This window comes from Elephantulus edwardii, unplaced genomic scaffold, assembly GCF_000299155.1.
Source record: "Elephantulus edwardii isolate Elephantulus edwardi_28Jun2011 unplaced genomic scaffold, EleEdw1.0 scaffold00094, whole genome shotgun sequence".
NCBI lineage: Eukaryota > Metazoa > Chordata > Mammalia > Macroscelidea > Macroscelididae > Elephantulus > Elephantulus edwardii.
In genome coordinates, this window is record NW_006399844.1 from 7,625,237 (window position 1) to 7,652,468 (window position 27,232).

The 27,232-nt window shown below is 46.1% G+C and overlaps 1 protein-coding gene across 1 annotated transcript; it reads left to right on the forward strand.

Moving 5' to 3' along the window:
- SUPT6H (suppressor of Ty 6 homolog (S. cerevisiae)) lies at nt 1-26,472 on the forward strand. Its single transcript, XM_006890960.1, has 36 exons — nt 1-115; nt 2,012-2,167; nt 2,272-2,348; nt 2,667-2,859; nt 3,077-3,161; nt 4,356-4,629; nt 5,008-5,109; nt 5,381-5,497; nt 6,380-6,469; nt 6,608-6,750; nt 7,213-7,361; nt 7,515-7,613; nt 8,620-8,749; nt 8,837-8,987; nt 9,168-9,322; nt 9,497-9,692; nt 10,589-10,728; nt 10,841-10,958; nt 14,248-14,324; nt 14,639-14,774; nt 15,062-15,199; nt 15,275-15,442; nt 15,800-15,927; nt 17,048-17,255; nt 17,756-17,903; nt 18,510-18,652; nt 19,310-19,450; nt 20,661-20,856; nt 21,205-21,443; nt 21,901-22,014; nt 22,173-22,297; nt 24,115-24,227; nt 24,487-24,564; nt 24,675-24,841; nt 25,204-25,391; nt 25,704-26,472. The coding sequence occupies exons 1-36, from the start codon at nt 7-9 to the stop codon at nt 25,888-25,890; spliced, it is 5,178 nt and encodes a 1,725-aa protein (XP_006891022.1). The 5' UTR covers nt 1-6; the 3' UTR covers nt 25,891-26,472.
- The last annotated feature ends 760 nt before the right edge of the window (nt 26,473-27,232 follow it).

Sequence of the window (27,232 nt, forward strand, 5' to 3'; positions counted from 1 at the left end):
GCAAAAATGTCTGATTTTGTGGAGAGTGAAGCTGAAGAGTCAGAAGAAGAATACAATGATGATGGCGAGGTGGAGCCCCGAGTTACCAAGAAATTTGTGGAAGAGGAAGATGATGGTGAGGAGACTCTAGCTTCACATTTCTCCCCACTGTTACTCACTTTAAATAGTTGGATTTTTGCTGTTGAAACCCTTAAGCTGAGCACACAAATCATCACACAGGAGGTACCAACTTGAAAATGGAATTATTAGTCAGAGAATATTCATGGAACACTTGTTGTATGCCAGGTCCTGTGCTCAGAACTGGGAATACAAAACAAAGACCCAGTCCACTAGAGCTTTTTTGGTGGGAAGAAACAAACAGTAAACTAATACCTAAACATAGGTCATTTTTCCACTTTCAAAACCCCTCAATGATGCACGTCCAAAAACTTCTCCAACAGGGTAAAAAGGGAAGCCACAGACTGGGAAAAAGTGTTTGGTAATGACATGTCAGATAAGGGACTTACATCTAGAATTTATAAAATACTTGAGCACCACAACAAGATAAAGGTAAATAATCCAATAGAAAAATGGGCACAGGATATGAATAGGCACTTCACCAAAGAAGACATTCAGATGGCCAGCAAGCACATGAAGAAATGTTCAAAATCCCTAGCTCTAAGAGAGATGCAAATCAAAACAACTATGAGATATCATCTTACCCCAGTCAGAATAGCAAAATTTAACAGAACAGCAAGCAACAAATGCTGGCAAGGTTGTGGAGAAACTGGAACCCTTATTCACTGTTGGTGGGAATGTAAAATGGTGCAACCACTGTGGAAGGTGGTATGGCGCTTTCTCAAAAAGTTGCAAATAGAGATACCATTTGACCCAGCAATTCCACTACTGGGAATATATCCCAAAGAGACCATAACTGACATCCAAGCAGATATATGCACACCCATCTTTATCGCAGCTCTGTTCACAGTAGCAAGAAGTTGAAACAACCCAGGTGCCCATCAAAAAACGAATGGATAGAGAAGCTGTGGTATATTCACACAATGGAATACTATGCTGCATTGAAAAATAAGGAACTCATTCAACATTATTCAAAATGGGTGAGCCTGGAGGACATTATGCTGAGTAAAATATCTCAGTCGTAAAAGGACAAATATTGCATGGTGCCACTGCTGTAAAATGGGACTGATATCAGGGTGGGGGTAAGACTGAGAAAAACTGGACAATTGTGTATACTGCACTGAAACAGATGAGAGACTGAATAATTTAAAAGCGGTATATGATAGGGTATTATGGTTATCACAAGAGTCCACAATTAAGGTTGCAAAGTGGAATGTACTTGGGGCGGTGGGAGGGGTGTGGGGGGGGATTGTGTACCAGGGAAGGAGTCTGTCTTTTACTTTTGAAAGAGAGGAGCGAACTGGGGGTTGGGGGGAGAGGGCTGGGCGGGGAGAGAAGTGCAGCAGTGAATGAATGGAAATCCAAATTCTTTGTAAATGTTCATTAAAATTATTTAAAAAAATAAAATTAAATTTAAAAAAAGCAAAACAAAACCCTCAATGCTGGTATTTCTTTACTCAATTTCCTATTTCTCTGGCTAAGCCAGAGTAACAACAGAGTAGAACTATGCCTTTAAAGTTGGGGGTGGGGGGAATTGTATTATTGAAAAAGTATAAAGGAAAGCATGAATATAGCTGTTCAGTTCTTAAGTAGGAAGACAAGAATATTGGCTTGTAAAGACTGAGGCTGTAAAGCCTCCAGATTATTTTAAAGAACCGAAGCAGGTACGAAAACCATCTTGCCCAAGGCTTGATGGTAAGTGTAGAGCAGAAACTTTCTTTCCAGACACTTCTAAGTAGATAGTCATGTTTTGCTTCCCTAGATGAGGCAGAAGATGTAACATAGCACCCAGGTTATTAGGTTCAGAACAGATGGATAGTCACAGCTAAGCAGATGGCCCGGCCCCACCAGCCTGTCTTATTAATAAAGTGCAAAATGCATGCGTATTTTCCAGATGAGGAGGAGGAGGAGAACCTGGATGATCAAGATGAGCAAGGGAACCTGAAAGGCTTTATCAATGACGACGATGATGAAGAGGAAGGGGAAGAGGATGAGGGTAGTGACTCTGGCGATTCAGAAGATGATGTCGGCCATAAGAAGAGAAAACGAAGTGAGTGGTTTTCCCTTGAGTCAGGTGTGGAAGGGATGGAAGTTGATGTGGGGAAGGAGTCTCCCCCATCACTATGGGTGACAGTTACACTTTGTTGTCTCCAGCATCTTTTGACGACCGTCTGGAAGATGATGATTTTGACCTCATTGAGGAGAATCTGGGTGTCAAAGTCAAACGAGGAGTAAGTGTCATTTTTCATCTTTGCCCCTGGAAGTGAAGGGAAAGCCCTTGACATTCAGTGACTGCTGGGCTGGGAAGAAAGTTCAGCATCATTGGGCTGTGGAGCATAGATTTGCATCCCAGACTGGGTGCCTGTTAGAGAAAGCCCTGCGAGTGGTTCAAGTGTGTGCCTTGGAACTGAAAAACCATCACCCAGTGTGTGTTCCCATCTTTGGTCAGCACAGTTGTTTTAGGAAGAGCGGGATGAGACTGGGGAACAGCCTTCCTCACATGCCAGGTGTGGCAGACTTTTTGATAAGACGGATTTTCCCACCCTTAGCAAAAGTACAGACGTGTCAAAAAAATGTCCGATGATGAGGATGACGACGAGGAGGAATATGGCAAAGAGGAACATGAAAAAGAGGCTATTGCAGAAGAAATCTTCCAAGATGGGGAAGGAGAAGAGGGTCAGGAGGCCATGGAGGCCCCCATGGCTCCTCCAGAGGAAGAGGAAGAAGATGATGAAGAATCAGGTATGTGATAACAGGCAAGAAAGCCCGTGTTCGGAGGGACGGTGGGTTTTTCAACAATTGGCCCTCCACACTTGACACAAGTCACTTTTTTAGTAACACTGGGTCTTTCTATCCGAAGTCTCTCTTCTCTTCTCATTGGCTACTAACTCAGTGGAAAGGCATTCGGTATTGGCTTATCCCCTTCCTCTGAACATTAACTTTTCCCTTCTGTGCCCAGACATTGATGACTTCATTGTGGATGATGATGGGCAGCCTCTGAAAAAACCTCGGTGGCGGAAAAAACTCCCTGGATACACAGACGCGTGAGTGGGGCGTGGTGTAAGGTGGTGACGGAAACCCTGGAGGGGACACAGTCAGGAAGATGAAGGCAGGGACCTCTTCTCAAAGTGAGACGCTTCCAGCTAACAGCCTTTTGTTTCCTTGCCTCAGATAACCTCTTCCATGTGGTAACCACAAACTGCCCCCTGGGCCCCCTGGGAACACTTTCTAGGGTCACTGTGGGATTAGGGTGAAGTCACGTATGGGCAGAGTGCCAACAACTTCCTTCCACCTGCAGCTCCGTGTTTATCACTGCTTAGTAGTGTTTTAACATTGTGCTTTCCATCAAGCGCTGGCACAGCACTAGGTTCTCACTCAACAGTTTTCTGTACAGATTCTTCAGTATTAATGATTACACATGTCAACATTCTCATAATTCCTATTCTGATTGTTCCTTATCCCCCTCGCCCTCTCATCTCTTGTTTTAGAGGGAATGTTAACTTTCCTCATAGATGATTTTTTTTGGTTTTTGGTTTTTTTTAAATTGTATTATTTTTTGTGTGAGTGTACCGTCAAATCAGATCTGACTGGTACAGGAGGAGATTGTCCCTCCTTCCCCAGCAGAGCATCTGGTGGATTCGAACCGTGCGCCTCTGGGATTGTAGTTGCAGCTCCTTACCACTAGGCCACCAGAGCTCCCCCTTTTTGTTTGTTTTTGAGTTGTTGTTGTTGTTGTATACCATCAAATGGGATCCTCCTGGCACAAGAGGAGTTTGGCCCTCCTCCTCCATCAGAGCATGTGGTGGATCCAAACTATGCGCCTTCGGGATTACAACACAGCTTCTTGCCACTAGGCCACTAGATCTCCCTTCATAGATGATTTTTTTAAAGGAACACAATAATAATGGGTGATATCTTTTTATTTTATGAACCAGGCCAGGCTTAAAAATTCTCCCCAGGAATTGGTTCACAACAAGGTCTAAAGATAGACTTTTTACCTCCAGTAAGGAATTGTTTTGGTTTTTATGGGTTTTGGTTTTGTTATTTTTTTAAGAAAAGAACGGATAGTTTGCCCAGTAATATCCCCAGCAAGCTGTGTTCCACAGTGAATATAGTTCTTTGGCTTCTCCTCCTCTTAACCTCCTTGGTCCTTTGAGGACCAGTACAGGATCTGTCCAGGGTTTATTTTGCTCTCCTGACTAGAACCTGAGCCAACTGCCTATCCCTCTAACCTACAGGGCTCTGCAAGAAGCCCAGGAAATTTTTGGGGTGGACTTTGATTATGACGAATTTGAAAAATACAATGAATATGATGAGGAACTGGAGGAAGAATATGAATACGAGGACGATGAGGCTGAGGGTGAAATCCGAGTACGGCCCAAGAAGACCACCAAGAAGCGTGTGAGCCGCAGGAGCATCTTTGAGATGTATGAGCCCAGTGAGCTGGAGAGCAGCCACCTCACCGATCAGGATAATGAGATCCGAGCCACTGACCTGCCCGAGAGGTTCCAGGTGAGAAACCCCCAGCCTGTGCTCTTCTGTAGACTTGTCACCACTTGCTCTGAACCCCTTGCTCCAAGAAGCAATCTAACATTGAGCAGTGTTAATCTGAACATTGAGGTGATTGGCTTTTACCTCTGTCTGACTAAGATCTATGGAGAGTTCAGCTCTTGAGGAGGGAAGACAGACTCTCGCCATCCTAAGGGCTCTTGAAGTGGCATGCTCTCCATAACAGACTTGTGGAGTCCCTGCTTCAGGTCCAATAGTGCTGTGCTGGGTACTGCAAATGTGTGCCTGGAGTCCACATATTTGGGTCCAGAAATGGTGGTTGATTTTTCTGCCGTGGATACAAGGTAAAGTATTTCTCACCCTGCTGTCTTATTCCTTCAGCTTCGATCCATCCCAGTCAAAGGGGCAGAAGATGATGAACTAGAAGAAGAAGCTGACTGGATCTATAGGAATGCCTTTGCCACACCAACCATTTCCCTCCAGGTACCAAAAAAAGATTCTTAAGCTTTGTATGGATGAGCAACCACTTCGCCCACATAGAGTTGCTGCTGTGCCCCAACCACTAAACACCTACATGCCTGGTACAGAAAAGTGTGCATGTGTGTCTGTGTGTGAAGTAGGTGTTTCTAGGTATCATCTGATAAAGTCATACTGTTTGTGGTAAACAAAGCTAACTTGAGGACTCTGACTTCTTCCCTAAACCTTGCCTAAAACTGTCATTGCTAATTGTTTCTTTGTTCTTTTTGTTCTGTAGGAGAGCTGTGATTACCTGGACGGAGGGCAGCCAAGAAGCAGCTTTAGTAGAAAAGGGCCCAGTACCATTCAGAAGATCAAAGCAGCCCTGGGCTTCATGCGAAATCAGCATTTTGAGGTAGCACATCAAGTGCTATTGGCCCAGTGGTTAGAAATTCAGTTCTTGGGCAAGGAAAATGGTAGCTGCCTTAGTGAGAGGGGAGGGTTCCCGCCTTCTCCTCAGCACTGGTCACTTGACTCAAGCAGTGTGAGGATCAAAGACCCTAGTGAACAGGACCCCGTGTAAAGCATTACCTTCCCCTGTAGGGAGGAGCACTGTGCCCTTCTAGATCTTTCTTCCATGAGTGACTACAGATTAATTGCTACTCTGTTGTTGTTGTTGTTGTTATGTGCCATCGAGTCGCCTGCGACTCATAGCGACCCTATGTACAACAGCCCTAAACTCCGCTCTGTCCTGTGCCAATCTCACTGTCTCTGACAACTCCCATCCCAATTATCCCAGTCACTGAATCAATCCACCTCATAGAGGGTCTTCCCTTCCTGCGCCGTCCCTCCACTCTGCCCAGCATGATGTCCCTCTCCAAAGACCTGTCTCTCCTTACAACATGTCCAAAGTATGTCAGGCGAAGCCCCAGAATCCTTGCCTCCAAGGAGCCACTCGATTTAACCCTTTCCAGGACAAATCTGTTTGTTTTCCTAGCAGTCTATGGTATTCTCAATACTCTTCTCCAGCACCACAGCTCAAAGGCATCAATTCTCCTTCTATCCTCCTTGGTCATTGTCCAACTCTCTGATGCATAACAAGTGATTGCAAAGACCATGGCCTGTATCAGATGCACCTTAGTCTCCAGAGAGACACCATTGCTCTTCAGCACTTTGGAGAGGTCCCTAACAGCAGACTTTCCCAATGGCAATGCGCCTTTTAATTTCCTGGCTGCTGGTGCCAAGACTGTTGACTATGGAGCCAAGCAAACTAAAGCTGTGTACAATCTCAATCTAGGTGCCTTTTATTGCATTCTACCGAAAGGAGTATGTGGAACCCGAACTGCACATTAACGACCTCTGGAGAGTGTGGCAGTGGGATGAGAAGGTAACATGGACCCTCACCCCTTAAGGAGCTGTGGACTGGGTTGGGCATTACTACTCCCTGGGTCTAAGTTCTCCACTGAGAAGCCCTAGGTCTTCAAGGCTGAAGCCCAGCCCTCACTCTCGTCCTTCCTTGCCCTAGTGGACTCAGCTGAGAATCCGCAAAGAGAACCTTACGCGGCTGTTTGAGAAGATGCAGGCTTACCAATATGAGCAAATCTCTGCTGACCCTGATAAACCTCTTGCTGACGGCATCCGGGCTCTGGACACCACGGACATGGAGAGGTAGCTTATTCAGGATTTCTGCAGTTACGGGAAGCCAGACCCCTGGGAGCAGCATTACCTTGTGAAATTTATAACATAGAACCTGCTCTTTAGAAACACAATTTATCACTTGTCCAAAGTGCCCTTTTTGATGAACTAGCTCTTACAGTTATTCATATTAGAATGTAAAAGAGAATAACTTTATTTGCAAAAAAGTTAACTATCAGATGGATCAAGTGCTCTTGTTTGCTGATCTGAACATTCATTCCCTTACAGGTAAAGCTCCATAGGAAACCAGTTTGTAATCAGAAAGTAGAACTTCTAGAATCAAAGTGGGAGGGTCACATGATTTTAGTGACCAGCATGCTGAACTAATTGTAGGGACAAGGATTGTCTCAGAGACTTGGAACTTTGTTAAAGATGTGCTTCCCCATCTGCTTCTCTCTTTTTTAACAGCTGTGGTCTTATGTCCTTTCCCCTCAGGCTCAAAGATGTACAGTCAATGGATGAGCTTAAAGATGTGTACAACCACTTCCTACTTTATTATGGTCGTGACATCCCCAAGATGCAGAATGCTGCCAAAGCAAGCCGCAAGAAGCTGAAGCGCATAAGAGAAGAGGGAGATGAGGAAGGTGAATCTTAGGGAAGGAAGCCCTGGAGCTTAATGGTCAAGGCATCTCCGAGGGTGCCCTTGGCTGGGGGACCTTGGATGCTTCTCTCTGTGTTGGAGATATTTCGGAGTAATGGAAACTAGAACACCAACATGCTTAAATGTTTTCTTCCAGGTGAAGGTGAAGAGGCAGAAGATGAGGAGCAGAGGGGACCAGAGCTCAAGCAGGCCTCTCGACGAGATATGTACACCATCTGCCAAAGTGCTGGACTAGGTAAATGATTGCAATAGCAAGGTGGGTGGAGGGCCCCGATTGTCACTGGCAGGTAAGAAGAGGATGTGGAGGATGTCTGGATCAGTCACCATCCCAATTCTGAAGCAGTCTGACATGTGTTCCATCTGCACTTGCTCCCAGTACCCACATCTGTCCTTCCTCTAGCAGTCCAGGTTCTGCCCAAATTGCTGAAATAACAGGAGATTCCCAGAATCAGAACAAGCATCCATACTGTCTATCTGTGGGAGGTTCTGTTATTCAGCTGTACTAGAAGATCTGGCAGCATCATCCATGGCATGTTGTGTTACGAGCGAAAACCAGTGAGTGGTTCTGCAAGAGAACACAGGCAGTTAGCACCCATTAAGGTTTATAGCCTCAAAATCACAGTGGGTGAGGATGCTGTGAGTTACCAGCACCCGAGAGGGAGGGTTTTAGTCTAAGTCCAATAGTCACTCTTTTTTCCCCGCTTCATAACAGCCTGTCAGGTATTTAAAATGAATTTTTTATTATTATTATTATTATTATTATTATTACTACTACTATGACTATTACTTTTTTTTGGGGGGCGGGGGGGGTGTGAGTGTACCGTCAAATCAGATCTGACTGGTACAGGAGGAGATTGTCCCTCCTTTCCCGGCAGAGCATCTGGTGGATTCGAACTGTGAGCCTCTGGGATTGTAGTTGCAGCTCCTTGCCACTAGGCCACCAGAGCTCCCCTATTACTATTATTATTACTACTCAGTACACCACCTTGGGGAGCTCTAGTGGGTAAAGAGTTGCACTGCCACCCCAAAGGCAGGCAATTTGAATCCACCAGCAGCTGCTCAGAAAACGAGATAGGCAGTCTCTTTCCAAAAAACATAGAGAATCACTTTAGACTTGACAGCAATGAGTTAAAATTTTTCAGTTGAAAAGTAGACTGTTCAGAATTGCTCTTCTAGACGCAGAGTCAAGAGACCTGCTGACCCGCCTATCACCTCACTTTTCTCTCTGCTGTTTGCTGTAGATGGCCTGGCCAAAAAATTTGGGCTTACTCCAGAGCAGTTTGGAGAGAACCTCCGGGACAGCTACCAGCGGCACGAGACTGAGCAGTTCCCTGCAGAGCCCTTGGAGCTGGCCAAGGATTATGTCTGCAGGTAGGTAGACCTCCAGTGGCTGGGGATGGGAGGAGGGCCTGGGGGCCAAGGTGGGCACACATCCAGCAGCTACAATTTTCCCCGCAGTCAATTCCCTACACCAGAAGCTGTACTGGAAGGTGCACGCTACATGGTAGCCTTGCAGATTGCCCGCGAGCCCCTCGTCCGCCAGGTTCTGCGGCAGACCTTCCAGGAGAGAGCCAAGCTAAATATAACCCCAACCAAAAAAGGTAGAAAGGTATGTTGGGGGAACGACGTTAATCCAATGTGCCCCCAGCTTTCCATTAAACTGAACTAAGGCATTTCTTAACCTGTGTCTCTCAACTGAACTGTCTGCCCAAGAGCAATTAGTCTTTTCTCCCAGAGCCACACCCAGCCTGTTCATGGATTGATGATGATTCCTTCTTAATCTGTACAGGATGTGGATGAGGCCCATTATGCTTACTCCTTCAAGTACTTAAAGAACAAGCCTGTTAAGGAACTGAGAGATGACCAGTTCCTCAAGATATGCCTGGCTGAAGAGGAAGGGCTCCTCACCATTGACATCAGCATAGACATGAAGGGAGTAGAAGGGTGAGCAAGACCCTGGGGTGTGGACTTGTCAGGGGATGCTTGGTCTGTAGGGCAGAAGGATGCCTTCAAGATGTGAATCACATTTCGGAATTGAGAATTCATCATTCCTGTTTGGACCATTCAGAATAACACCCTTTCCCATCCCCAACATGCCAACTCTGTGTCTCCTTTTAGCTATGGCAATGACCAGACATATTTTGAAGAGATTAAGCAATTTTACTACCGAGATGAGTTCAGCCACCAAGTTCAGGAGTGGAACCGGCAGCGCACCATGGCTATTGAGCGAGCTTTGCAGCAGTTCCTCTATGTGCAGATGGCTAAGGAGCTCAAGAATAAGCTGCTGGCAGAAGCCAAGGAATATGTCACAAAGGTAGGACAGAGTGTCATGGTCCTCACCAGGTATACTTTCCTAAAACTATAACGGAGGGTGAGAGAGCCCATTATTCGCAGTCCCATAGTTAATAGAGAGACCTGGGGTGGAGATGAGAGGATAATGTGAGACACAGAATCCATGCAGGGCCAGACGGTCATCTTCAAGACCTCCCCACTCTGGTAAACCCTTTCCTCCCTCTTCCCACTCACCTATGCGTTTTTGTTGGGTTTTTTTTGTGATCATTACTTTATTAAAATGACCTGAAGAGTAGAATTCATATCATTTAGTGGGACATTAGTGCAGAACACTAGCCTGAGTAGAATACTAGTGATATTAATAAGAGGAGATCCAATAGCATTGACTTAATACAGAAATTTTTTTATTCAAAATAATTATAAAATGAACATAGAATGTAGCAAAAATATTACAAAAAATAAGGAAAACTTTAAACTTTTTATGGGAAATTATTTAATTGGTATCCATAAATAATCACAAGAAGCTGACTTCTACTTGAATGAAATCATTAAGTAAAGGGTATAGATAAAACTGTAGTAAAGAAAGGTTTCTTTCTAAATCTGCAAAAAATTCTGATTCTACTTCTTGGACAGCATTTCCATTGATAAGTGTTGCAGACCGAGGGTAAAGTATTTTTATAATTATTAATAATGAGACAGCCAGACAGAAATGAGATAAAACAGAGTAAATACAGGGGGCCAGCAGTTCTCAACTGAAGACTCTATGCCTTTTTTTATATACACCTGTCCTCAGTATAGTCTTCAGTATCCAAAAGTTTCAAGATTAAGACCATGTACATGTATGAACCCATACCTTTGCACAGATGTGCGTGCCTGTTTCCTGAGCATGCTTTGACTGCCTTTGTGTCTCCTCCCTAGACCTGTAGTCGAAAGCTCTACAACTGGTTGAGGGTGGCTCCCTACCGGCCAGATCAGCAGGTCGAGGAAGATGATGACTTTATGGATGAAAACCAAGGGAAGGGCATCCGTGTCCTAGGCATTGCTTTCTCTTCTGCCAGGTAAATGGCTGCCCATTCCTGCCCGCCCAGCCCACACCTTTCTTTCTAACTTCATTCTAATCCCATTCCTATCCTCCTACTGTTGATATTCTGTTCTTTTTCTGCATAACAGAGATCATCCTGTGTTCTGCGCCCTGGTCAATGGTGAAGGAGAAGTGACGGACTTCCTCCGGCTGCCCCACTTTACCAAACGGCGAACTGCCTGGCGGGAAGAAGAGCGAGAAAAGAAGGTAAGTGACTAAGACAAAGATTACCAAGTTTGTGTGTTAAGTGTATCTCACCAATGTTGTTGTTGTTGTTAAGTGCCGTCAAGTTGCAGGCGACTCATAGCGACCCTATGAAGGAGAGTCCTCGACGCTTGGGTGCCTTTCATACTCTCTCCAGGTTCATAGGGTTTCTGGAGGCAAGCCATTATGGAATTGGATGCCACTCCTCCTTCCACGCTTGTTTTAATCGGGGAGCTCCACCCCACTCTCTGTCCGCATTGGGTAGCCAACCATTAACGCATTTGACACATCCATGTCACAGATCTCACCAATAGTGAAGATAAAAGTTTTATGATCTAAGCATAGATCATGTATTAACCCCTTGTCTTTATGTCTAACTTCCATGGGCAGTAGATGGCACTCAAGTTATCTGGTGTAAGACTGACCTGTGGCTTAAAGCCAATTCCTAGGCCTTCTGTGCTTCTGGGAGCTGCTATTGTATCAACAATACAGCATCAGCTGTTCCTACTAGCAATCTGGGTCAGCCTGTTCCAGGAGCTGAAAGCCACTGAGGCATTAAGCCAACCTTTTCCTTGCTTCAGCTGCTCAGTGTCTCTTTTTCCAAAGAGAGGAATTGAAATTTGCCTTGTTTGTACACTCACTGATTTTATTGTTCTAATGACATCTTGCAATTTTATTGAGGCAGCTCCTTTCAAAAATGAACTTTTTTTTTAAATTATGATGCAGAGCATTGGACCATTCAACACTCTCAACACATACAGTGATATTATGTTCATTTTATTCAACTACTACCTGATCTGTTCTCAACTCATATTGTCTATATCCCCTCAGTATTGAGTCTTTGTTTCCTCCCTGACTAGTCACTCACTGATAGACTATTCTCTATACATCTGTCTGTTCTAGACCATATAAGTAGAAGTTACGTTTTCTAACTTAATTTATTCAGCATAATGTTTTCAAAGTTTGTACATGTAGCATTTAACAGTTGTTTATTGGTTTATAACTGAGTAATAGTCAGTGTGTACACACCACTTTTTTTTTTTAATCCACTTGTCTTTGGATGGACATTTAGGCTGTTGTAAGTAATGGTGCTGTGAATGCAGTTATCTGTAGTCCTACATTAAGTTCTTTTAGATGTATATCTATCTACTGATATCTAAATATATCTAAGGGTAGAAGCTACTATTTTTACCATAGTAACTTTATTATTTTTCATTTCTATCAGCAGTGAATGACAATTTCTGTTTCTCCACATCTTCATTAGCACCATTTGGGTTCTGTTTTTGTTAATCATGGCCATCTGTGTTGTTTTTTATGTACTGTCAAGTCATAGGAACAAACTCGTAGTTGATCCTCTAGCAAGTTTTCAAAGGAAATAAATTACATGGGAGGACATTGCCCAACTTCTTCCCTCAGAGCAGCTGGTAGATTCAAGCTGCCTGCCTTTTGAGTTGGCAATGCAGTTCCTTACCACTAATTCCTTACCACTAATTGAACTGGGAAAGTCTGCTGTCAGGGACCTCTCCAGAGTTTTTAAGATCAACAGTGTTGGTCTGGAGACTAAAGTGCACCTGATCCAGTCTTTGGTTTTCACAATTAGTTGTGAAAGCTGGACAATGACTAGGGATGATAGAAGGAGAATTGATGCCTTTGAGTTGTGTGGTACTGGAGAAGCATATTGAATATACCATGGACGGTTAGGAGAACAAACAAGTTCATCCTGGAGAGGGTGAAACCAGACTTGCTCCTTGGAGGCTAAGATTCTGAAGTTCTGTCTAACATACTTTGGGCATGTTGCAAGGAGGAAGGACCAGTCCTTGGAGAAGGGGAATCATGCTTGGGAGGATGGAGGGAAAGCACAAAAGAGGAAGATCCTTGATGAAATGGACGTGACTGAGGTAATAGGAGTAGGTGTGTCAGAGATAGTAAGATTGGCTCAGGGTAGAGCAGGATTCAGAGCTGTTGTACACAGGGTCACTATGAGTCGCAAGTGACTCGACAGTACATAACAACAACAATAACTAATGATACTGGATATATCCTATCCAAGCCCTTTGCCTACTTTTTAATTAGATTGTCTTTCTGTTTTTGAGAAAGCTCTAATGATGGAGGTGTTTTTAAAATTTAAAAGAAAATGACATTTTCAAAATGGACATTAATCTAGTTCTGATTGACAAGTATCAGTTCATATTAAAAAAAGGCTTAAATGCATTTGTTGACTATAATTCAAGTGTCTTACAGTTGTTAACACATGTGCAGTACTCACACTATAAGTCCCCAGTCACTTTGTATTGTATTCTGATCAGACAGTATGTGATGTACCATATTTAGCTTTGAATTTCTCTATCTGATGAAGGACAGAGACTTTATTTAGGTCCCTACTCCTTTGAGGACATGGTTTTGCAAAGGGCTATACATAGCCCAGCTGTGTTTGTGGGAGGAGAAAGCTATGTTGAAGTCTTCTACATAAGAAATTAATAAGAAATTTGAAAGTTGAGATTGTCCCACAGAAAGGAGTTCTAGGAAGGAGAAAATAACATCACTTTGGATGGAGGCCAAGGAACTTCAGAGGAATGTCACCAGTGAGAAGTTCCCTGTGGCTCAGATAAGGCTAATTATTAATCTTGCATTATGTGCCATACCATGCTCTTTTATAAAACCACTGCCTCCCTGGCTTCGTTGCACTCTTATTTTCAGCATGACTCATACATCAGAAATGAAATAGATGTCAACAAACTATAGCAGGACTTTTAGGTGTACGAGTGTTAGACATTAAGTTGTAAGGATGTAGTAGGAAGTGAATATGTTTAAAGAAGACATAGACATATTTACCGTCCTTTTCTGAAGGCCCCTTACCCAACAAAAGGCAGAGACCAGTCCTTTGATTTGTTGATCCAAAAATAAGACCAATAGATAAGTATTATAGGGTGAGAAGTTTTGATTTGCAATAAAGGAGAACATTCTCCTGTCTTTCCTCAGATAATGGCCAGTGGCTACTAGGGTCACTGGAATAAGATTATCATTAGTATAATGATTCAAGTGTTGAGGACTCTCCTTCATAGGGTCACTATGAGTCGCTTGTGACTCAACAGCACTTAACAACAACAACATAATGATTAAGCTGACAGGGTGGTAAGGGAATGGTTAAGAATGAATCCTTGGTGGCACTGAAGACCTTTCCAACTTTTAGTGTTTTCTGGTCTTATAAGATTTCAAGCTATCTAGAAAAAGAGAACTGTTTGAAATCTCCTCTATGCTCAGAGGCTTCCCCTGCAATGTCCTTTCAATCCAGGCTCAAGATATTGAAACTCTGAAGAAATTTCTTCTGAACAAGAAGCCTCATGTGGTGACAATTGCAGGAGAGAACAGGTAAGAGGCACCAGGGAACTAGGCCACACCTGGTTTAAGGCTTTGACCCAAGAGCCATTCCTCCCTTCTCGTTGAGTCAGCCACACACCTGTACAGAGGGGCCATGTGCCTGTGTGGAGCATCGATAATACCTGCAGCTCCAAGTCCTCAGTCTGCTTTTCCATACTTTCCCACTATCTTTAAATGTTGTACATCTTTGGTCTCCAAAACCTTTTCCTTCCTCCCCCTCACCTGCATCCCAGCCTTGACATTGTCCCTCCCTGAGAACATGTCTCACTAAAAGCACCCCTGAACAATAACTTTCATTTCTTCAGAGATGCACAAATGTTGATTGAAGATGTGAAGCGCATCGTGCATGAACTGGACCAGGGCCAACAACTGTCCTCTATTGGAGTAGAGCTGGTTGACAATGAGCTGGCCATTCTCTACATGAACAGCAAGAAGTCAGAGGTAATGCTAGGACCCCACCCCAGGGCCTTCCCATGTAACTGCTGTCAGTCTTTGCAAGAGTGGATAGGAAAATTGATCAGAGTACAGGGCTACATTTGTTCTGCTTATCAAAGCAGAAGCTTTCCCTTTTGCTACTCATGGTCATATTAGGGTCCCAAGTCTTACATTTGGCCTATGAAAATGGGTCCCAGAGAAAATAGGTGACTTAAAGCTCAGTGATTTGAAGTTGCTCTTGCTGTTGAAGCTGGTGGCACTTCCAGGCCCTGCTGACCCTGCTTTGACCCTAGGCAGAGTTCCGGGATTACCCTCCAGTGCTGAGACAGGCCGTCTCACTGGCCCGGCGCATCCAGGACCCTTTGATTGAATTTGCTCAAGTGTGCAGCTCTGATGAAGACATCCTGTGTCTCAAGTTTCACCCTCTGCAGGTAAGTAGGTTTTGATAAGCAGGCCTAGGTGATGGAAAGGCACCAGGACTTACCCTTGCTTGCACTTGTTCACAGGAGCACGTGGTAAAAGAGGAACTACTCAATGCCTTGTATTGTGAATTTATCAACCGAGTCAATGAAGTTGGGGTTGATGTCAACCGTGCCATCGCCCACCCTTACAGCCAGGCCCTGATCCAGTATGTCTGTGGCCTGGGACCTCGAAAAGGGACCCACCTCCTGAAGGTAGGACTGGATGGAATCAGAAAATAAAAATGTTACCATTTTAATCAGAGAGAGGGACATGCAGGGAGCTTTGACAGTATTGGTAATATGCTTTGATTCTTTCTCTTAAGAGGGGTGATAAGTATTTGCATGTTTATTAGAGACTTTCTAAACCATACACTAATTATTCTTTAGTACTGCAGTGTACATAGTTCATTTAAAAACGTAACTATTTTAATGGCAGATAGGATGGCTTAGTGCTTAGTTACACACCGGGGGGAGAGGGTGCAGAAAATTATTCCCATCCTGGTAGATTTCTCAGACAACTGAGAGGTGGGGTCTGCTTGTGCCCTGGCTCACTTCAGGCCTCTCCTCTAGATCCTGAAACAGAACAACACCCGGCTCGAGAGCCGGACACAGCTGGTCACCATGTGCCACATGGGTCCCAAAGTCTTCATGAACTGTGCTGGCTTCCTCAAGATCGACACGGCCTCCCTGGGAGACAGGTGATGCCCTCCGCCTGGGTGGGTCAGGAGGATTCCCTTTGGGCTTTGCTACGGGCTTCAGAGTATAAGGGCTGTCATAGGGCCACAAAGCATTGAAAATAAGAAATGTATTAAAGCAAACTGAGGAACCTCTATTCAATCAAGAGCCACTGACCTATGGAAAAGATCGGTTCAATTACTTGATGCTTTTTTGTTTGAGAAAGACTTAAAAACAGCCAACTTAGTTTATAAATTAAGAACATAAAACACAAGATTTTGTTCAGTAAATACAAACTTGCTTTGTTGCTAGTGTTCACTGTGGCCGGATAAGGGTGGGATAGCAAGTGGAAGGAGACAGGAGTATGGGAGTAGGAGAAGATGAGGTGGGAGAAAGAGATTCAGTATGTCTTGAGAATGTTGAGAGAAAGTTCTGTTCACTTGAACTTTGGACTTCACTATTGACCTCTTCCTCTCCAGAAGTTATCAACTCAGTCTTTGGAGGATCTTTTCCACGGGCACATAGCTCCTCATTCAGTAATGGAAATCAGTGGGGAAATAGGCTTCAAGTTCTAAAACTTCATTTTCCACCCAGCTTTGCTGTAACACTCCACGAATAACATAGGTCCATGTGAGTGCACGGGCAAGAACAGCCTGGGAAGGCTTTATGGGGGAAAAGAGCTGTGAGCAAATTCTCAAGGGTCATTTTCCCCCATCTTGTTTTATCTTATTGTAAGATTTGTATACATTCATTATTTAAAATTCAGCAAATAGAAATGTTGTGAAGAAAGTGCAAGTCCCCCATAATCCCACCCCCCAGAGATAACTGCCATAACAATTTGATGTCTGCTACAGTATTTCTAAATTTTGTTTTTGCTATGCGTTTACTAACTACCCATTTACTACAGAAACAAGGTCATATGGGTCATAGTGTTTTGCAGTACATTTTTCACATCTCAGTATATTGTGGCCATCTTTCCATGTCAGCACACATAGATCTACCTCATTCTTTTTAATGGCTGTATAGCATTCCATTGCATTGAGGTACCCTGATTGATTTAACTGGTTCCCTGTTGGTGCATATTCGGGTTGTCATCAGAAATTTCCTGTTCTATATCCTGCCCCTTTTCTGTCTGTCTTTTAGTACTGATTCATACATTGAAGTCCTTGATGGTTCTCGTGTCCACCCTGAGACCTATGAATGGGCCAGAAAGATGGCAGTGGATGCCCTGGAATATGATGAATCAGCTGAGGATGCCAACCCTGCAGGAGCGCTGGAGGAGATCTTGGAAAATCCAGAGCGACTCAAGGACTTGGACCTTGATGCCTTTGCAGAAGAACTGGAGAGACAGGTGGGTGGCAGGGGGGAAGACCTGCCAGAGAGACGTACCATCCCAAGCAGCCTCGTTAGTTCGTTGTCAGGTCTACAGCGAAGCTCTGGGATGTGGGAGGCTTAATTCTCTGCTTTCTCTCCTGAGTTTTCTCAGGAAGTTTTCAGTCTGCTTGTTGCAGAGCCAGGGAAGCACCTGCTGTAGACATGACTCTTGCAGAAGTTGTGGGAACTGGGGAGAGCTGGGAGGATGTCAGCAAGTAGACTTGCTTTATAAGCCTTCAGCTCTGACAGAGCAGCTTTGCATTTATCTTTTTTCTGTATTGGGATCCGTGGAACATTTTCAATTACAGAACAATGTTCCATTGCTAAGAAAAAGCTTTAAAACCTATTTGTAAATGTTGAAAGGAAAAATGATGAGAGACACAGTAAAAGACACCAGGTGGCCTGCTCTTTTCATTGAAATCTCCCTGTGGCTCCCAGCATAGCGGTTGTCAGACTTTTGATGGGCTTTTTCCCTAGGGCTACGGTGACAAACACATTACACTGTATGACATCCGAGCAGAGCTGAGCTGTCGGTATAAGGACCTCAGGACAGCCTATCGCTCTCCCAACACAGAGGAGATCTTCAATATGTTAACCAAAGAAACACCAGAGACCTTCTACATTGGTAAGTTTGAGATCCATTTTGTAGCTAAAAGGGGTATAACTGGGGTGGAGCGCACATTTACTGTACACATTCAAACCGAATAGCCATTCAGAACAATGTGGCAGGTTGATATTATAGATGGAAAGAGACTGGAGGAGAACTTTTAAAAAGATTATAAAATTATGGGCTGTAGGTCAAAGCTCAGTTCAGTGTCTGAGTGTGCTTCTGGTCTGATGTGGAGTCTCCATGGGGACCACCTACTGGACTTTATTTTCCCCCATCATCAAGTTAGGGAGCTCTGGTGGCATAATAGTAAGGCGTTGCGCTGCCAACCCAAAGGCAATTGGTTCGGACCTACCAGGTGCTCCACAGGAGAAAGCTGGACAAACTCTTGTGCTATTTATGGCCTCTATAAAAGCACTAGAGGGTCAGCCATGAGTCCGTTCCAACTCGGTACCACACAACAACAACATAATCATCAAATTAGGGAACAAACTGCCTTCTGAAGGACATGAAGGAATCAGTAGAGCTAATGAGGAGACCTGTAAAAGGTTAATGGGATGGCATCACCTGTCTGTTCACTTAACCTACTCCCTGTTCTCTTTTCCTCCTCTGCCCTGCCTCCAGGAAAGCTCATCATCTGCAATGTCACTGGCATTGCCCACAGGCGTCCACAGGGCGAGAGCTATGACCAGGCAATCCGCAATGATGAGACAGGACTGTGGCAGTGCCCCTTCTGTCAGCAGGACAATTTCCCTGAACTAAGTGAGGTATGTGCCCTGGTATCATTGTCGGGAGACAAGTCCACAGAGAGGAGAAGGACGAGGGAAAAGATTAGGTTCCACGTGGAGTTGCTCTGTGTGCTAGGGTGAGCTTACCTGTGTGCATGCCTTATACTGGCCCAGTCACCTTATCCTTTTGCCTTTCTTTTCTGTCCCTCTGTAGAGTCCTAGCTCAACCAGACTAGAGAAATGCAGACATTCATTTCTTACCTACAGAGCAGGCACAATGACCTTGTGTGTGCTAAGTAAAAATTGTCTGCCTTCCATTTGTTTATCCTCCACACATTTTCATTTTTTTCCTGCATCGTTTGAGAGATTTTCTGTTTTTCTGATAGTCACTAAAGACGAAAGCCAGCCTGATAGCTCTTTCTGGTCTTCAGTGTTATTAGGCAGTGTTCCCATTTGTGAGATTGTGACAGGCAATTTCCAAACTCCACCTAATAGAAGCTGTTGCCATTTGTTAAAAGAAACCTGCACGGTACCTGATTCACTAAAATGAGTTGTTCAAAATCTGTCTTGGTGCAGGTGGCTAAATTGTGTTCTTAGCCAAGAGTGAAAGGCAAGATAAACTGTCACAGCCCTGGCAGCTCTTTGCAGAATGTGTGCTCACCAGAATTCTCATCCGCTCTTCTCTCCTTTCTTCAGGTCTGGAACCACTTTGACAGTGGTTCGTGCCCAGGCCAGGCCATCGGCGTCAAAACACGATTAGACAATGGTGTCACCGGCTTCATCCCCACTAAATTCCTCAGTGACAAAGTGGTAAAGCGACCAGAAGAACGAGTGAAGGTAGCTTAATGATGGGGCTAAGGCACCTCTTGCCGTGTTCAGCCACTCAGATCAGACTATCCTGAACTTTGGACTCTCCCGCCCAGACACTGGGCTCTGTTCCCAGTGTCTGCGGGGTGGGGGGAGACTTGGGAAGGATTTATAGCTAGTTGAAAGGAGCCAGGGCCAGAAGCATCTGAATGAGTAGCAGCTTTTGTTCACTGCCTTTGTGAAACTTCATCAAGTTGCCATTTTGGGGCGAGAGGGGTCCTTCTTCCTGCGTGGGAAGCCACAGCATAGTTCCGCCAGCAGGAAGCAGGGCCCAGTTTTACATGCTGAGAATCAGAAAGGTTGCACATATTCTCCAGACCATAAAGTACTACTCTCGGTTCGAGTCCACCAGATGCTTTGCCAGAGAAGGAGGGACAATTTCCTCCTGTACCTGTCAGATTTGATTTGACAGTACATGCACAAAAAATAAATAAAATTTAAAAAAAAATACTACTCTAAGACATGAGATGGGGATGATTGAATGGCGTGACCCCCTAGCACAGAAGGCCTGTAGGAATATCAGGACAAATCAGATGACGCTCAGAAGGAACTTTTCATAATCTGCATATGAGTGGATTGGAAAAGCTCTGTTAACTTTCTGTTCTAGTATTCTTCTGCCGTTTATCACCTAGTGGCTGACTTTCACTTGTTAGCTCTACTCTCACAGCCAGTGGAGAAGTTAATCTTGGAGGATGAGGAAACCCAGATTCTGAGAAATAGGAGTATCTTGTCCAGGATCACCTAGTTCATAGTCAGACTTGGCTCTGCTCTGCAAGCACATTGGCTCCAGGTGTTGTGAAAGCTAGAGAGCTGGGGACTTCTAAAGTTAGGAGTGGACTTTTGTACTAAATGGAACTGAGCCAGTTTGAGGTGGACAGCCATGAAGTGCACCTGGCTTTTGCCACCATTTAGCCAGTTTGGGTTAGATGTAGAGAATGACTATTATTTTGTTTCCCATCAGCAAGGGCAGTCAGTCTTTCATCTCATCCTGAAGCAGTAATTGAGCGACCTTATGGGAAAAGGGGATAGTAGCACCAGTGCAGGGTGGTCTCCCTGTGAAGAAAGGGCATAGCTAGAAGTCCACAGGCCAGACTTGTCCCTGAACTCCTGCTCTGCCATTCAGAAGGTGGATGGCATTTAAATTGGGTATCGGCTAAGCTCAGATGTTCTGTGAATCTAGGTGGGAATGACCGTTCACTGTCGCATCATGAAGATTGACATCGAGAAGTTCAGTGTGGATCTGACCTGCCGCACCTCAGATCTCATGGACAGGAACAACGAGTGGAAACTGCCCAAAGATACCTACTATGACTTTGAAGCCGAGGCAGCTGACCACAAGCAGGAGGAGGAGCGGAAGCGGAAGCAGCAGCGGACCAGTGAGTATGCTGCCCACTATCCCTGAATCAGGACCTAGGGGCTGCAGGATACACATACAGTTGTGTCCTTGTCCCAGCCTGGGTGAGTGGCAGAGTGGCTGCTGAGGCCTAGGGAAGTCATGGAGGGAATTGTCAACAGGGCTGGTACCTAGCATCTCTTGGGCCTTTGCTAATGCACAGTGACTGTTACCAGCATCACTATTTCAGCATCCTAGGAACCCAGTTCAACATATCCACCCACATTAGCAAGTCCAGGTCCAGAGTGGGGCAGAAGTTAAGGTGGCGTTTGCCCCATTGCTGTCAACCCTTAAGCCCCTCAGCTCCTCTTTACTTTCTTGCCCTCTTCAGCATACATCAAGCGAGTGATTGCACATCCGTCTTTCCATAATATAAATTTCAAGCAAGCAGAAAAGATGATGGAGACCATGGACCAGGGTGACGTGATCATCCGACCAAGCAGCAAGGGCGAGAATCACCTGACAGTGACCTGGAAGGTCAGTGACGGCATATACCAGCATGTGGATGTTCGAGAAGAAGGCAAGGAGAATGCCTTCAGCCTGGGAGCCACCCTGTGGATCAACAGTGAGGTGAGCATCACATCCCATCCTCTTGCTGGCCCCTTTCACCTGCCATTAGTAACTTGTACACATCATTTGTATCTTAGCTACGCAAAACAATGAAAGTTATTTGGGACCATTTTGAGCTTGAAGGCCAGTGGAAGCCGCAGAGAAAATAGATGCACATGAATATAAATATATCAAAACCCTCTTCTGCTTTCAGTGAAGGGAAATCTTAAAAAGTAGCTCCCTAGTGTTCTCAAGTATTTGAGCAGAATCCAAGTTAGGGCTTAAAGGCTTGAGTGCCCCTGTAAAGTAGTAAATCTGGGCATGACTCCAGCAGATGGATAAACAGCAGAACTGCCAGAATGTGCTGTTGAGTGGCGCTGCAGCTGGGCTGGGAATCATGAGCTATGGCTTTCCCCCAACACTGGTGGTGTCTCTTCAGGTGGGCATCTCAGCTCTGTCTTTTACCTCCTGTCCACAGGAATTTGAAGACTTGGACGAGATCGTTGCCCGCTATGTCCAGCCCATGGCATCTTTTGCTCGGGACCTTCTGAACCACAAGTATTATCAGGACTGCAGTGGTGGGGACCGCAAGGTGAGCCCGAGGCCCTCAGAGGGACAGCACCTCCCCAATGACAGGAGAGTCTCTGTCAGCCTAGGGATGGTCAGATGGTAGTGTACCTCGTGTGTGCGCCAGACATTGTGTACCAAGCATGCGACTGTCCCAACCTCTCCCCCTCGTTCTACCCCCAGAAATTAGAGGAGCTGCTCATCAAAACTAAGAAGGAGAAGCCCACCTACATCCCTTATTTCATCTGTGCCTGCAAGGAACTGCCCGGCAAGTTCCTACTGGGATACCAGCCCCGGGGTAAACCCAGGTGAGCACTGGTGCTGAGAAGGTGCTGCCCGGGAGGCCACAGATGGACTCGAGGGGGACTTAACAGGCCCTGGAGCCAGTAGCTCTCTGGCTGTGCTTGGCTGCCTTTCTCTTATAGAATGAAAGTGGAGGTTGGATGTGGGCTGAGAGTTAAGAGGTAAAATTCATGTATGCACACTGTCATCAACCTTATGTAAAAGGAGTTCCCTTCAGAGAGTGGATCTGCGCACCAGACACACTTAGGCTGCTGGGCAGACTGAAAACCAGCACACTCGTCTCCTTTCCACTTGGCTTCACTCTTTGAGCAGACTAGCTTACAGTGCTATAGTGTGCAAACTTCCTACAACCAAGGAGCTGGTCATTTCCTTACATTAGCGTGTTCTCTTCAATGTGTAATTGACAGACTGACCTTCCTAAGTCATTTTGCAATCTGGGACATTGTCTGATTTCCTTAGATATATTTTCTGTGTGTGGTTACATAGACTAGCAGCACCAGCCTTGTCTTTAAGCTCAATGCTGTCCTCCATTGGCCCTTAGCTAAGATGTACGCTGACTGGCTTATGTCACTGTACTGAGTTTACTTTCTGCACAGCTTTGAAACTCAGGAACCGCAGGCACTGGCCCCCGTGCCCTTCCGTACCTGCTGCTGCCACCACTGCTCCCTGCCTGTCATGTGACCTGGCAGTGTTTCTGTGGAGCACTTGCTGCAGCTTCTCTATCTAGCTCTTTGAGGGTAGCTTTCAAAGCATTGTGGGAATTTTTTTTCTTTTTTTTATTTTATTATTTTGTGAGTGTGTACCGTCAAATTGGATCTGACCGGTACAGGAGATTGCCCCACTTCTCCAGCAGAGCATCTGGTGGTTTCTAACTGCAAACCTCTGGGATTGCAGTACAGCTTCCTGCCACTAGGCCACCAGAGCTCCCTAGGCTCATTTTTAAGAAGCCTCTTCTGATTTATCAATATACTCCCAGATGATGGCGCCTGCTGCGTGGGCGATGTAAACCTGCCCCTTGGGGACCAGTTGAGGTAACTAGCCGCTCTCACCTATGGGCAGCGGCAGTATAGTAGTTTCGTTACACTGGAAACAGTCTCCTTGCAGAACTGAAGACACTTGAGTAGAAGGTTTAGGAAGTAAATTTCTACTATTGTCCAGTGATGACCTTTAATCTTTTGTTAATAATAACTGTGTTTTAGGTATTTTGGTAAATGCTTTATGTATCCTGTTTCCTTTAATCCTCACAGCCACTCTATAGATTTAGGTGTTATTATCCTCTTGTGTAAAATGAGGCTCAAGTTTAGTAACTTGTGCAAAGTCGCACAGCTGATAAATGAGAGAGCTGACTCTGGAACCAGGCCTGGACCAGAATCCAGCCTATTAGCCTCACCCTGCTGCTCTACAAAGCATTGAATACGGGCAGACTCAGCACTTTGCAGGCGCTACAAAGAGATTCTTGCTTATGGGGATTTATAGTTTGCCATCCTCTTTGGAGGCCCCTGACAACCATGACTTTGGTCTTTCCCTCACCTGTGGTGTGTACTGGCATGGCCTGGCCCCTAGAAGGTCCCCCTCTGCTCTCCTTAATGTAGCTCCCAGGGAGCTGGCTGCTGCTACCGTGGCCTTGACTCCACTCACCTTTGCTGTTCATTTCTCTGGTTAGAGGTTAGCCTCCCATCCCACGGTCAGCACCTGACTCGTTCGCCTCTTCTTTCCCCCAGCAACTGGTCTGGCTGCTTCCCATGGTGGAGATCTGTCCTGCCTGCTCTTGCACAACTGACCCCAAGTGGTATCTCATGCATGTTTTCTTCCCAAAATCCAGGATAGAATATGTAACAGTGACTCCAGAAGGATTCCGGTACCGTGGCCAAATCTTCCCAACTGTGAATGGACTTTTTAGATGGTTTAAGGATCATTACCAAGATCCGGTACCAGGTAAGCTCTCTCCTCTTCCGACTGCTGAGCTGTGGTTGGAGGGACACCTCGAGCTCACTCAGTAACTGACCTGTTGGGGTGGGGCTGAGGTCATTGCAGCTGCCCTATCAAATCTCCTGGCCTGCATCAAGAAGGTTCTCTATCCACTCTGCAGTCTTATCTTCCCTCCACCTGCCTCTTTACCTCCATGAGCCCCTTAAATTGTGAAGCCCCAAACGGGTTTCTGGAAGGATGTAACTCACCCCAGCATTTTCCACAGGTATCACCCCCAGCAGCAGCAGCAGGACTCGGACACCTGCCTCTATCAATGCTACTCCAGCCAACATCAACCTTGCGGGTGAGCTGGTGTCCAGCAGTGCAGAGTGCCTGAGGCGGGAGCGGGGACCTTAGGAAGCCAGAGGGACTTTGGCCTCTACACACTCATCTCCCACCTCTGTGTGCTTACAGATCTCACACGGGCTGTGAACGCTCTGCCTCAGAACATGACCTCACAGATGTTCAGTGCCATTGCTGCTGTGACCGGCCAAGGACAGAACCCCAACGCCACCCCCGCCCAGTGGGCCTCTAGCCAGTATGGCTATGGCGGCAGCGGAGGGGGCAGCAGCGCTTACCATGTACGTGGCTTGTGGGAGGACTCTTTGCTGGGAGGGGATAGAAGGTGGTCATTTTTTGTCAGCTCATATTCATAGACTGGCCCACGGCAGTGTCCACCACAAAGGGCTTCTTGTATTTTGATGGGGCTACCACAGAAACCTCAAGTAGTCAGGACCTGGCCTTATCACTGGGCCAAGTCCCATCCTGCCATCCTCCTCTTAGTGACCTGCTGTTTGGCCTTTGGTGTTCAGAGCCACACACTATCTAGGAGAGGATCTACTGGGAAGCTCTGTGCTGTTCCCAGCTCTTCTGCTTGATGAAAATTTCCAGCAAGCCAAACAAGCCAAAAGCTCATCCCACTTAACTACTTATTCCTTTCCAGGTGTTCCCAACACCGGCCCAGCAGCCAGTGGCCACACCACTAATGACCCCCAGCTACTCCTACACAACCCCAAGCCAACCCATCACCACACCACAGTACCACCAGCTACAGGCCAGCACCACCCCCCAGTCTGCCCAGGCCCAACCCCAGCCTTCATCCAGCTCCCGACAACGGCAGCAACAGCCAAAGTAAGTATCCTCAGGTTATTAATAGGGGGGTATTGTCAGGAGGCCAGGAACCTGAGAATAGGCCGGGATTCTGGATCCTCTGGGAGCCCGTGACCTAGGCGATGTCTCCACGGCACTTGTCTGTGGGGGAATCCTGAAGAGGGTAGAGTGGCGGCAGGTCCCTGCCACTGTGCCTCACACCATCAGAGGGGCTGCCCATCACTGTTAGATTCCTCTTTAAGGGGGGAGCTCACCAGGGATGGTGGGGAGCTTCCACCTAATGAGTCTTTGGAGAATTGTGATCTCAAAGGTCCCATCTTTCCCTGCCAACAGATCCAACAGCCATGCAGCCATCGACTGGGGGAAGATGGCAGAACAGTGGCTGCAGGAGAAGGAGGCAGAGCGGCGGAAGCAGAAGCAGAGGCTGACACCTCGGCCCTCCCCCAGCCCCATGATCGAAAGCACCCCCATGTCCATTGCTGGCGATGCCACCCCGCTGCTGGATGAAATGGATCGGTAGTGGGCCTGCTCCTCGGACTCTGTTACCTCTGAGGCTGGAAAAGGCCTGGCCGCCTTTTCTCCCTGCCCCCTCCTTTTCTGTCCATAAAGTGGCGTGAAGTGACGTTCTCTTTGGTGGTCAGCCTGGATGGGTGGCAGGCTAGGAGGCCTTGCGAACTTGAGCTCAGTGTGCACTAGGCGACAATACTCTGTCCAGGCACTTGCCAACCACCTGCTCTTGGACCAGGCTGGGAGGGGAGTGTGGTGAGGAAGAGGATGAGAGAGAGAGTGGAACAGTTTGGTATTCTACTCCCTGCAAGCCATTTGGAGCTTTTGCCCCCACCTGACTCCGGGCTGTGATGGGGGCGCCAAGCTCAGCACATGAGTCTCCCCTAGTTCTTGTGGGGAGGGGGATGCTATTTATTCAGTGTGAGGCAGGACGGAAAGTATTTCTGATCCTGATGCCAACAGCTCAGGTGGCTCTCAAAGCAGGAGAACAGGGGATAGAGCAGTGCTCACCTGCCCAGCCCCTGCCTGGCTGCCCTTACCCACCTACTGCTGCCACCACCGCTTCCTGCCTGTCATTTGAATAAACAGTGTTTCTCTAGAGCACTTGCCACAGCCTTTCTCTCTACTTCTCTGGATCTTTGAGGGTATCTTTCACAAATATTGAGAGCTATGAGACTTCCCCCTTCTGATCCAGGCACTTGGCCGCCTCTGATCCAGAAGCTGCCTACCTATAATGGCATACTTCTACTTCCTAGTTCCATGACCTTGTGCAAGTTTATTATCTTATCTATAAAGATGATACCTACTTCATCAGCTGCTGTGAAGACAGATATAAAAGGTGAAGTGCCTGATATATCATCAGAAGTCCTCAGTTAGCTGCTGTTACTACACTGACTCACAGCAACCCTAGTCTCTGTGTCTGATAGTCTTTTCTGAACAGGAAAGTCTACAGATAAATCTGGATTTCTCACCTCAAACCTTCTTCAGTTCTCTTTATGCCTGCTGGGCCTTCATCTCTGACACTACTCTGGGATGGGCTTCCCCCATCACCTGCCCACAGCACTACCACACACCCTCCACCCCCAGCTTGGGACCCGCCAGCCCCCATCCCAGCTGCTTTTGTTCTGGATTCCTGGTCTCGCCTTTGATTCCGCTCACAACATTGTGAGTCAGTGCTGGGAAAATAAGGCTTCAATCTTCTTGGGGTTCTGCAAGAAGCCAAAAAAGGTCAATGCTTTCCCCGCACTCCCCAAGGTTAAAGGAAAAGACTGGCCCTCTACCGGGAATCAGCTCTCCTGAACACAAAGCATCTAAAGAGGTAGAGCCCTGACCACACCAGTAGGAGAAGTCCTTTT